The sequence below is a fragment of the Capsicum annuum genome, chromosome 5 (genome assembly GCF_002878395.1).
Source record: "Capsicum annuum cultivar UCD-10X-F1 chromosome 5, UCD10Xv1.1, whole genome shotgun sequence".
NCBI classification, from domain to species: Eukaryota; Viridiplantae; Streptophyta; class Magnoliopsida; order Solanales; family Solanaceae; genus Capsicum; species Capsicum annuum.
In genome coordinates, this window is record NC_061115.1 from 217,847,357 (window position 1) to 217,861,224 (window position 13,868).

General features: G+C 31.7%; 1 protein-coding gene across 1 annotated transcript; it reads right to left on the reverse strand.

Annotated features, from left to right (window-relative positions):
• Positions 1-374: 374 nt before the first annotated feature.
• LOC107870233 (putative pentatricopeptide repeat-containing protein At2g02150) lies at positions 375-2,932 on the reverse strand. The gene has a single exon (XM_016716691.2). The coding sequence runs from the start codon at positions 2,800-2,802 to the stop codon at positions 538-540; it is 2,265 nt and encodes a 754-aa protein (XP_016572177.2). The 5' UTR covers positions 2,803-2,932; the 3' UTR covers positions 375-537.
• Positions 2,933-13,868: the final 10,936 nt, after the last annotated feature.

Genomic DNA, 13,868 nt, shown 5'->3' on the forward strand with positions numbered 1-13,868 from the left:
CAAGCCATTGTAGGCCTCCTTACATACATTAGCCATTTCTTTAAGTTCTTCCTGCAGCTCGTCATTGCTCTTTTGCTCCTTCAGAATCAAGGTTTGGATCAATGCCACAATTAAGCAGTGCGTCAACGTTTTCCAGAACTTCCTGATCGCCCTTTTCGTCAATGTGTTTCATAATCACTCGCAATCGCTCATCTTCTGTTTCACCTGCTGGTTTTGCATCGACTTGTTTCTCAAGCTTATAATTCTCTTATGGAGTTCCTCCTTTTGTTTCTGCAGACAACAAAATGACACCTTAACGACATGTTATATATCACGTGAACATAAGAACTAAGATAATGTCAATAACAAGCAAAAGAGGAACCTGAAAAACATACCTTCCGTTCTGCCAATTTTAGTACTTTCTGATCAGCGTTCTTTTGCTCTTCAACCGCAGCAAAAAGGGATGTTTTTAGGATAGCATTCTGGAGGAACAAGAAAGACTTCATGATAACCATCTTCAACTCAAATAAAGATAGTCACGTAAGAGTCCTTGATTCCTTAGCCTTTAACTATCGTAAGGCCTCTTTTGATCATTTGATTTTGCAATGCAAGAACTTCTTCTAGATTGCCAATCTCTTGATATTTTCTTATAAGACATGAAAATACAACCTCATCAGGTTTAACACCCTTCTCAATCATCTCATCAAAAAAAATTCTCGCCCGAGGCACCTCGCCATTTTTTGAAAGCCCACAAATCAAAGCAGTGTAGGCATGAAGGTCAAGCTCCAAACCACTTTCGATCATTCTCCTTCGTAAATCTAAAGCATCTTCAATATTTCCTTGCTTTAGATTTCCATCTATCAGCGATGTATAAACTATTTTATCTGGACATATCCCTTTGTCGAGCATTTCATTGAACATTTTTTCCGCAGCTTCTAGACATTTATTTCTACAGAAGCCATGAATTAAAGCTGTATACACAACGACATTAGGCTGCAAACCCATTTTTGGCATAGAATGGAAATGGTGCATTGCTTCCTCGACAAATCCCAGCCGACACAAGCCATCGATCAATGCAGAATACGTCACAACAGTAGGGGAAATACCTCTTTCCTGCATTTCACTTAGCAGAGTCTGTGCTTCGACGGATTTTCCAGCCTTAAAGTAAGCGTCGGCAAGTATTGTGTATACGACATAGTTTCCCTCGATTCCAAGACCCTTCATTTTATCGAATAAAGCTTTGGCTTCTTCAAACTTATCGTCAGAGCAAAAACTCCATAAAACTATTCCATAGAGTAATGCGTCTGGTCTGATATTATTTTCTTTCATTTGTTCCATAATAATCAAAGCATCCACTAGCCTTTTCGACTTGATATACCCATGGATAAGAGCAGTATAAACTTCTAAATTCGGGACAATCCCATCCTTCAACATGACCCTAAAAACTTCTTCAGCTTCCTTGATTTTCCCCTCGTTACAAAGTCCATCGACTAATGTAGCATACGTCACGACGTTTAACTTAACTCCTACCTCTACCATCTCTTTAACAAGCTTCAACGCTTCGTCAACTTTACCAACTTTAAAATGAGCATCAATCAACGAAGTATAAGTAAATTCGTTAGGAGCAAGACCAACCCGTCTCATGTCTACAAAGAACTTAATAGCTCCTCGTAACATTCCTTCTTTAGCAAAAACATCAACAAATATGCTATAAGTAACCACGTTGGGCTTCAACCCACTTTTCTTCATCTCATTCAGATACTCAAATGCTACCTCCATCCTTCCACATCGACAAAAACAATTAATCAATGTATTGTACGTTACTACATCAGGTCGACAACATTTAGATTCCTTCATTTCATCGTAGAGAGTAACCATATCTTCAAGCACCCCATGTTTACCAATTCCATCAATAAGAGAATTATACGTAACAATATCCGGCTCAATCCCTCTATCCTTCATCTGCATAAACAACCTTTTCGCCACATTCAAATCCCCATCCTTACATAAATAACCAATCATTATATTGTACGTATACACATTTGCAACAATTCCCAACTCATTCATATCATCAAACAACTTCAACGACAACTTCTTATCACCTAACTTTGTCATTCTATGCAAAAGATAATTACAAGATCGTGCTTTCGGTAGAACACTAAAACCTCTTGTCATCCTTAAAAAACACTCATTCGCCTCCTTAAGCAACCCCAACTCAATCAACGCACTAAACAACGCGTCAAAAACCCCATACCCATTACCCCCCGCGAAACTACAAATAGTCCTCGCTGACCAAAGAACATCTAATACATCAACTACATGTACTACATCCCCATTTTTACCAACAACACCACGCAAAGTAACCAACTCTTTTAGAACATTATATGTATCACTATACATTCTAGAATAAAACAAAATGTGAGCTACTATACAATAATCCTCAATAGTTAAACTCTTTTTCACCGAAGCCCATTTGAAAAACTTGAACACTAACCTCGGTTCATTTCTCAATGCTAGCAAGATTTTGTTAACAAATGATGATACATCAGAATCAATGTGTCTAAAAATCCTAAAATGACCTTCCCATTTCTCTTCCTCTTCCTGTATGATTATTTTTTTAATCAAATTAGGATTGAAATACACCTCCTCAGCCTCGTTTAAATTGAAAGAATCAAAACTATTACTGTTATTTGTTGTGGTGGTGGAAAATAAGTATCTGAATAAAGAAGATTTGTTGGATATGGTACGATAAAATTGGCCACGAGCAAAAATTAACATGGCTTGTAGAACATAGAAGAAAATTGCTTCGCTAATTGACTCCATTCATTGCTCACCTTGCAGGCTCGTTGAGTGAAGTTTTAGGGTTTAAGCATAGGAGAGAGAGAGAGAGAAAAGGCCCAAAATATTTCACTTAGCTTTTGGGTTTTAGAGTTTAGACTTAGGGTTGTTTGGTTGGGAAATAGTTATTTTAAAATAATTAATTTTATAATTAATTATTTTGGGATAATTTAGTCCATCATATGAGATAACTTATTTTATCAGAGATTGTTTGATGTGAGGTAATTTCGGGATAAAATAATAATCTAAAGATAAAAATTTTAATATATATTTGATTGTAATATTTGAGATAATTTATTTCGGGATTAATAAATAGTATCGGGATAAATTATCCACATATTTGGTGGGATAACAATTCCACTATTATTTATTCTTGAAATAAAATTAGAAAACGATAGAATTACTCCCAAACTCTTTGTCTCACATACTAGAAAATATCTGGGATTTTACGGCTTATTGAGACAAATGCGTATAATTAAAAGACATGAAATATTTTATGTGGTTAACTTAACTACTTAATAGATGAATGAGAACACATGTAAAAGAAAATTGAATGAAAAATGTATAATTGAAACACTTTATCAACAGTTGAGGTATTGAATTAAGCAAATTGCGTTATTTTTTGTCCTGTAAAATGTGTTACTTTTTTAAAAAATATATATTAGCGCGATTTTCTCCATTTTACTATCACAATTCAACCCGTACTGTGGCCTTTACTGTATCGCACTTCAAAGAAAGTTTTTATTATATTTAATAATTATAAAAAAGATAATAATGTATGATAAATGTGCTTCAAAACTATGTTAGTTATAAAAAATTCTCTTATTTATTTTTCATGAATATGGCCAATAAATTCCCTATCTTATTTGACAATTACTAAATTTAGAAGTTAAATGTAGTAATTGTTGTCAAATATATTTTGTTAAAAAAAAACATTAAAAGGAACAATGAAAAAAGCAATTCTACGTCAAACGACATCATAAAAACTTACCAATACTCTTACCAATACAATTTTCATAAAAAGTTAGTTTAATAATTATTTTTATCAATACACTTTTCATAAAAATAATTATTAAACTAAATAAGGTAAGAGTTATTTTTGTAAACACACAATCTATTCTTAAAAAGAATCCCATGCATATTATTTTTAATACCACAAACCAAACAATCACTAAAAAGTAATATCAGGATAACTAATCTCTGTATAACTAATCACAGTATAACTTGTTTCCCAACCAAACGACCACTATGGTATAAATGATGGGATAAGTTATCCCGGTATTAGCTAATACCTCCAACAAATATGGGATAAAATAATCTTTTATTTTATTTCAGGACTACTTGTCCTTTATACTTCACACCAAACGACCCATGATTGGATAGATGAGGAATAACTAATCTCGGGATTAATTTTATGATGAATTTATTTTATGTTTGGTTGGGATAAAATGCATAGCATAACTCATCTCGAGATTAGTTATTTTGAGATTATAGTGTTATTTTTGTTTTTTTTTGAAAGGTGCATAACTAAACTCAGGATAGCTAATTTCGAGATAAGTTAATCCCAAGATAATTAGTTTCAAACTAATTATCATGAGATTAATTATTTCGAAATTAGTTAACTAATCACACCTTCGAGAAGGATAAAAATAACACTACAATCTCATGATGACAAATTTCGGGATGAGTTATTCTATGCATTTTATACTAACCAAACACGGAATAATTTCATTCTAAAATTAATCTTGAGATTAGTTACGCATTATTCCTCCTACCAAATGACTCCTAATACGCGGTATAAGGTGGCATAATAGTTTTTTAGAAAAAAGTAAGATTGTTTTATTTTATATTTGATTGGAGGTATTCGTTAGTCCTGTATTATTTATCTCGCTATTTATACTAAATGATGGGATAATTTATCTCATATACATGATAAGATAAGTTATCCCATATCTCAGGATAAATTGTTCCCAATCAAACGAATATTGGTATAGGGGATAACTAATCTCTAAAATTAATTTTAAAATGAGTTTATCTCGCTATGATCGTGGAACGCCCCGAATCTGATACCGAAATGCTACACGGTGCTCATGACCCCGAAGGACCACAAGCTAACCCATGACTGATAACTGTACCTGAACACTGCATAATATACTGTATAAATGCGATAATAAAGGTTTTAAGGCCGTAAGGTTCAAAACTGAGACATAATATCTAATAAAAAGATAACATCTGGGTGGGGTATGAAATACCCAAAATAACTGAAATAACTATCTGAATATGATAGTCTGGAAAGCCTCTAACAAATTGAACTGTCTGAATAAGGAGTTGATGGGACATGTCCCCAACTAACTCCAACTACTGAAACAAATTAATTAATGAGATAATAAAGTAATGGTCATGTCCTCGAAGTATGATGACTCACTGCTAACTCTGACTGCTGAGACTGGAATACTACTGATGCTCTAAAGCTCGTGCTTCTGAACCTATGGTATAAAACACCATAGCGTAAATGCGTCAGCACGATTGAATGTACTGGTATGCATGTGAGGTAGGTTGGATGCAAAGGGTTCACATGCATGAACTCTACTAACTGACTGAATAACATGAACGTGAGAATACATGCATGAATACATAATAACAACTGAATCTGAGTACTGATAACATGAGATGCTGATAACTGTATAACTGAAATAACTAATACCGAGCGACTGTATCTGACAGTCTAGGTTCTGATGGAACTAGCTGAGTTCCGTACTGTTTTGAGTTGACTGTATCTAACAGTCCTGAATCCTGTAGAACTATCTGAGTTCTATTACTGAGATTGAATGAATGTGTCTGACAGTCCTAATCTGTAACAAAACTGCGAGAAGTAGTCATCTAACCGACATGCCCTAAATAACGCAATATAGCTGAATTGGGGTCCAATCTGTAACCCCAATTGGAAGGGTGTCAATACTGCGCCACTAATAAGGACAATCTGTGAGTAATCCTCATATAATAGGTAACTCTAGTGAGAACGGTAGGAACCCTCGTATAGCAGGTTAAGCCACCTTATCTACCCTCATATAACAGGTTATGACATCTCAACCTATGTTGGCTACGTAGTTCTGGAACGCAAGGATTGCTTCTAAGAATCACATCCTCATATAACCGGTGGGTTTTCGTCCCTGGGTTCACTCGGTGTTAATTTCTACTCCCATCTGAATAGACACTGAACATGATTAACTGAACTGAACTGAGTTAACTGAGTTCCGTTGACTTACGAAATACTACTGAGATTATTGAATTTCTGAGATCTCTGAGATTACTGGGATTACTGAGTTTACTGAGTTTTCCTTAGTTATGAGACTGACTGAATTCTATGGATCATGGCTTGACTGAGAGTATCTTGAAAACATGACACTGATTCTAGGCACACAGCTAAATTTTCAGGTACAAGTACCCCCAGGACTCAATAGAAGGAAACTGACAAGGCATGACTTTCTTGAATACATGACCAACATCAACAATCCATAATACAATAAGTTGGATATTTCATGAAGTACAAGTTCTAAAGCACCACAATAGCTACACATATATCCATAATTCATTGACTAAGACATTCTATCAAACACTTGACATGCATAAACTTGTACATGAATGAGGATTTCATATTATCATACTAGCATGATACTTTTCCTTCACATAGACATTTAATCAAACACATGGGGAGCATGCTTTGGTTATACAATCATCAACACATCTAATAATCATGGATACATCAATCAATGCGTAAATTTAAGGGTTTATCATGATTATTATGCAAATCACCACATCCTAGGGTCAATTATTGGAATATATAATTTAAAACATGAATCAAAATCCCACAACATCATGAACATGGATTTCAATTCAATTTAAATCATGAACATTCATAAATACACAAATTTTGAATTTTGAAAAGAGATTCTTGAGCTTCATGGGTGAAAGGGACCCATGAATCAACACATGACACACCTTGATTGAATTTCTTGGACTTGAAGAACTTGGAATCTCTTAGTTTCTTGAAGAAGGGTTTGGATCTTGTTCTTGAGGATTATCTTTGAGAGGAAATCCTAGTTTGATGTTGTAGATGGATAATGTACTTATGAGCCTTGGTTTGATATAACTAGGTATAAAAAAGGGTGGTAAAAGACCAAAAAGCCCTTTTAAAAACGACTTAAAATAGCTGAATGAATATGCGATGGTGGGTGCGACGGTCCGTCGCTGGGTCGACTGTCCGTCGGTCCTGACCGTCGCACCTGGGTAGACTAGGGGTTCACTGCCTCTCTTACGACGGCTTGGGCGACGATCCATCGCTAGCTCGACGGTCCGTCGGCCCGAGCCGTCGCCCTTAGGCAGAATGTGGTCTCACTGCCTCCGCTGCGACGGTTTGGGCGATGGTCTGTTGCTAGCTCGACGGTCCGTCGGCCTTCACCGTCACACCTGGGCAGTTTTGACTGCTTTCTGTATTTGGACATAACTTTCTACCCCGATATCAGATTTGGACAAAATTGGTATCGTTGGAAAGCTAATTCAATTTTTCACTCAACAAAAAGTGAAAATCTTAAAAATTCCATGTGTACAAAAATGGATTCATCTTTCAAAGTAAGTTTCTAACATTCTTGAGATGATTTCAAGCTAGGTAGAAGTACGGGGTATTACAGATTGGGATAAAATACATGAATAATATATTTCAAAATCAATTCTTTTTAGATTGTAGTATTATTTTTATTTCAACTTAAAAGGTGGGATACCTAATCGAGAATAACTTGTTTCCCAACTAAATGATCTCATAAAGTCTATCCCTTTTCTTTTAGAAAAAAAGGTCAAAAATACCCGCTCTATAGATAAATATCTGGCACTGAGGTGACATGTCATGTGACGTCTACGATAGCTCATGTGAAAAATTATTAAAAAAAGGGTAGTTTGGTACGCAGAATAAGATGAGATATCTCGTGTTAAGTTTGGTAGTATTAAATTTATACCATATTTAGTTGATGGTATAAATTTATCCTGGGACTAACTTATACTATCAACCAAACATGGTATTAGGATATTCAACATGAGATTACTTTATACCACCTCCTAACGAGATTAGAATTTTGGAATGTTTTACTGAACATACCAAACGACCCTTTAGATTGTGTTTGGTATGAAGGAAAATATTTTTCAGATAATATTTTTTAATTTTTTCATGTTTGATTGAAGTAAATGTTTTCAAAAATATTTTTCAAATGAATTTGTTTTCCTAAATTTTAAGGGAAATGCTTTTTCTTCAAAAATTAAGAAAAGCATTAATCGAAACTCTTTTTCAACCTAACATTCCAACTTTTCACCCTAACTTGAGTCTCGGGTATCAATTTTTGATATTAACTCGCGATATAACTCCCGACATTGACTCTCGGTTATCGACTCGGGACCCGACTCCCAACCTCGATTCGAGACCTAACTCCTATCCTCGATATCAGACTTCAATTCGAGACCCGACTCCCAACCTCGATTCAAGACATAGGACCCGAGATTCTATCTCGACTCCAGACCTGACTCCAAAGTCCGACTTGGCTCCATAATCCTGAGGTTGGATGTTACGGTCGGGATCAAAGTCAGGGTCAGGGTCGGATTAATAGGGCCAAGTAATATAAAATAGAGTGACTATTTACAAAAAAAAAATAAAAAAATAGGACAAAATATAATTATATAATTCGACTTAGTGCACGTTTGAATGTAAAAATTATGAAATTTGAAATAGTAATATTATTGATTTTCAAGTTGGATATGATGTCTAAAATTGGAGTTGTACTTAGATATGAATATAAAAAGGAGATCATTTTCTATTTTTTGTGAGTAATTTAAATTGAGAACTGTAAAAATAACTTTTGGACTTTTTTATTTCAAATTTCAAAAACTTAAAATAATTTTATATCCAAATAATTTTTTGGAATAACATTTTTAAAAAATAAAATATATCAGTTATAGCATTACCATTCACAAAAATTGTGTTCATTTTTTTGAATTACATGTACTAATTTAAACACAATACACAATATTTTATCATTTAATATCTCCAAAAATTATCAAAAAATACAATAATTATTAATCTCATGTCATTTTGTAACGATAAATTTTAATTTATTATTTTTCCACATTCAGTACGTATATAGTAGTAAAATTTCAAATATAATTTCTTTCTTAAAGTTAATAAACAATGAAAAGGATAAACAATACGCAATTTCATTGTACATTAAAATTATAAGATTAGAACCAATAAATAAAAAGTTTAGACTAGTAAAATTCTCAAAATTGAATGAACATTCACCGATCTGCATCTAATATAATATTTTTTTCTTATTTATTTTTTACATTAAACTAACATAATATGCTATTATAAATTAAATAATAAATGAGGTTAAAAAAAATGTGCGATAATTACATATTTGTCCTCATCGTTGCTCTCTTCATAATATTCATCTTCAAAATTTGCAAATCGCATTCAATTTTCTTCTTCTTCTTCGATAACCCAAAGCCTATATAGTCCACATAACAAAAAGAAATAGATTTAGAGCCCGTTTGGATAGGATTAAAATCTGATCAAATTAGCTTTTAATTTCTTTTTTTAGCTTTTTAAGATGTTTGGTAAAATAAAAAAATACTTTAAAAAGCTAAAAACTGATTAAAATAATAAAAAAGTGAGAAGTTGGGTACCCAAACTTTTTGTTTTTTAGATTAAAATTCTTTTAGGTTTGACCAAAATATTTACCTTTTTATCCCTTATATTTTCCTCCAATTTCAACAATATCCCGAACTTGTAGCCCTTAAATATATAGTTTTTTTTCTTTTTCTCTTTGCCGCTTCGCTTCATCTCTTCCCTCCAATTTCCTCTTTATCTTTCTTCTTTGTTTTCATCGAATCCGTCGTTACATCGGAGATTTATTCAAAAATTTATTTTAGAATAAAAAATTATAAATAATTCACCTTATTTATGGTGTTAAAAACTTTAAGGACATTTAAGTCATTTTAACAACAAAAAAGTGTTTAACATCACTTGTTTCAACACTTTTATCCAAACATTTATTTGCTTAATTTATAAGTACTTATTTTAAACTTTTAATCAATTAAGCTAAAAAACTATTTTTTTAATCCTATTCAAACGGGCTCTTAGTCTCATGAATAATAATGTAATTAATTAAAAGATCCAAACAAAAATTCAAGAGAAAAATCATATGAATCGACGAAACAATTTCTTTTTTTTTACGTTGAATAACTAAGATCTAGCTAGCTACTATTTCTTTACATTTTTTTTTTCCCCAAAGATATGGCAAATGATATTTTTCCAAATAATATTAATGATGCTCCTAATTAAACAATTTGCTTTAAAAAAAAAAGTTGTTGATACTGCTAAAAGATCCATCACAAAACTTATTTGTGAACATTTATTTCACACTACTGCGTAACATATATCTGAAATATTTATAGATCTCTAAAAAAGTATTCTTTTTTTTTTTTGTTATTAGATATCCACAAATATTTTCGATCTATGTTACATACCAGTATGAAAAAAATACCCACAAATAAGTTTTGTACCGGACCCTTCAACGTTATCAACAATTTTTTAAAGGCAAATTGTACCATTAGTAGCATCGTTAATATCATTCGAAAAAATATGATAAGTCACAACTTTGAAGGAAAAAAATAAAGAAAATTAAAGAAGAGAAATGAAGAATGAAGTGAAAAAAATAAGCTAAATTTCAATATTATTTATAGGAAAAATTTTAACACTTATTAATTAAATTTCTAAAATTGTAATCTTTTCTTTTACATGAATTGTGTTATTGGTCAAATGATAATATGGGATGTAAATGAAAATTAAATAAAATTTTAAACATTGGTTAATTAATTTTCTAAAATTGCAATTTTGTATAAGATTCTTTTACTATAAATTATGTTAGTGGTCAAATAATAACATGGAATGCAAATGAAAATAGAATAAAAATTTAAATGTTAATTAACTAACTTTCTAAAATTGCAATCTTGTATTAGATTCTTTTACTATAAATTGTGTTAGTGGTCAAATGATAACATGTAATGTAAATGAAAATTAAATAGTATTTGAAGCATTGATTGATTATTTTTCTAAAATTGCAGTATTGTGTTAGATTTCCTTACTATGAATGTGAGGTGTGTGTTGTGACAAGTATGTGAAAATGCATAGCATAACTAATCTCGAGATTAATTATTTTGAGATTATAGTGTTATTTTTGTTTTTTTTTAAGGGTTGGATAACTAAATCCAGGTGTTGTTTGGTAGGGAAACTAATTATCTTGGGATTAACTTATCTCGAAATTAGTTAATTAATCCCATCTTCAAGAAGGATAAAAATAACACTACAGTCTCGTGATGAGTTATTCTATGCATTTTATACTAATCAAACACGAAATAAGTCCATTCTAAAATTAACCTCGAAATTAGTTACTCATTATTCCTCCTGCCAAATGATCCCTAATAAGCGGTATAAGGTGGTATGATAGTTTCAGGAAAAAGGTAAGATTGTTTTATTTTATATTTTATCGGAGGTATTCGTTAGTTCTGTAATATTTATCTCGCTATTTTTATACTATATGATGGGATAATTTATCTCATATAAATGGTGAGATAAGTTATTTCATATCTCAGGATAATTTGTTCTCAACAAAATGACTACCAGTATAAGGGACAACTAATCTCTAAAATTAATTTTAGAATGTGTTTATCTCGTTATGATCGGGATAAAATACATGAATAATTCATCTCAAAATTAATTATTTCGAGATTGTCGTATTATTTTTATTTCAATTTAAAAGGTGGGATAACTAATCCCAGAATAACTTGTTTTTCAACTAAACGATCTCCTAAAGTCTATCCCTTTTCTTTTAAGAAAAAAGGGTCAAAAATGCCCCTTTATAGATAAATATCTGGCACTGAGGTGGCATGTCATGTGACGTCTACGATAGCTCATGTGAAAAATTATTAAAAAAATGGTAGTTTGGTATGCGGAATAGATGGTATAAATTTATCCTGAGACTAACTTATACTATCAACCAAACATGGTATTAGAATATTCAGCATGAGATTATTTTATATCACCTCCTAACGAGATTAGAATTTTGGAATGTTTTACTCCATACCAAACGACCCTCTAGATTATATTTGCTACTAAGGGAAATATTTTCCACATAATATTTTTCAATTTTTTTGTGTTTGTTTGGCGTAAATGCATTCAAATATTTTTTAAATGAATTTATTTTTCTCAAATTTAAGAGAAATGCTTTTTCTTCAAAAATTAAGAAAAACATTAATCGAATAACTTGTTTTTCAACTAAACGATCTCCTAAAGTCTATCCCTTTTCTTTTAGGAAAAAAGGGTCAAAAATGCCCCTTTATAGATAAATATCTGGCACTGAGGTGGCATGTCATGTGACGTCTACGATAGCTCATGTGAAAAATTATTAAAAAAATGGTAGTTTGGTATGCGGAATAGATGGTATAAATTTATCCTGAGACTAACTTATACTATCAACCAAACATGGTATTAGAATATTCAGCATGAGATTATTTTATATCACCTCCTAACGAGATTAGAATTTTGGAATGTTTTACTCCATACCAAACGACCCTCTAGATTATATTTGCTACTAAGGGAAATATTTTCCACATAATATTTTTCAATTTTTTTGTGTTTGTTTGGCGTAAATGCATTCAAATATTTTTTAAATGAATTTATTTTTCTCAAATTTAAGAGAAATGCTTTTTCTTCAAAAATTAAGAAAAACATTAATCGAATAACTTGTTTTTCAACTAAACGATCTCCTAAAGTCTATTCCTTTTCTTTTAGGAAAAAGGGTCAAAAATGCCCCTTTATAGACAAATATCTGGCACTGAGATGACATGTCATATGACGTCTACGATAGCTCATGTGAAAAATTATTATAAAAATGGTAGTTTGGTACGCGGAATAAGATGAGATATCTCGTGTTAAGTTTGATAGTATTAAATTTAGGAAAAAGTCATCAAAATTACCCTAAACTATATCCGAAAAGTCACTTACACACTCAAACTATTGTGATGGACTATTACACACTACCTAAAAGTGAATTTATTTCCACCTCAAAAGCTGATGTGGCAAAAAATTACAAAGAAAAGGGAGAAAAGCGCGTCCAAACATGGTATTAGGATATTCAACATGAGATTATTTTATACCACCTCCTAACAAGATTAGAATTTTGGAATGTTTTACTCCATACCAAACGACCCTCTAGATTTGTGTTTGCTATGAAGGAAAATATTTTTCAGATAATATTTTTTAATTTTTGTATGTTTGTTTGGCGTACATGCATTCAAATATTTTTTAAATGAATTTATTTTTCTCAAATTTAAGAAAAATGTTTTTTCTTCAAAAATTAAGAAAAACATTAATCGAAACTTTCTTTCAACCTAACACTCCAACTTCTCACCCTAACTTGAGTCTCGGGTACCAATTTTTTATATTAACTCTCGATCTAACTCCCGAAATTGACTCCCGATCATCAATTCACGACCTGAATCCCGACCTCGATTCGAGACCTAACTCCTATCCTCGACATCAGACTTCGATTCGAGACCCAACTCCCAACTTTGATTTAAGACAGAGGACCCGAGATTCTATCTCGACTCCAAATAATTTTTTGGAGTAACATTTTTAAAAATTAAAAAATATCAGTTATAGCATTACCATTCACAAAAATTGTGTTCATTTTTTTGAATTACATGTACTAATTTAAACACAATACACAATATTTTATCATTTAGTATCTCCTGTAATTATCAAAAAATACAATAATTACTAATCTCATCTCATCTTCTAACGCTAAATTTTAATTTATTATTATTTTTATATTCAGTGCAGGAAACATAAATATTAAATTAACCAATTTACATCAAAGCTTTAACATCCAAGGCTTGGGGGAAGGTTTAGAGTACCTACTAATAATTTAATTTGATATAATATATTATTT

Coding starts and splice junctions, on each gene's coding strand:
- LOC107870233 (XM_016716691.2), bottom strand. CDS start 2,802: ATGGAGTCAATTAGCGAAGCAATTTTCTTCTATGTTCTACAAGCCATG.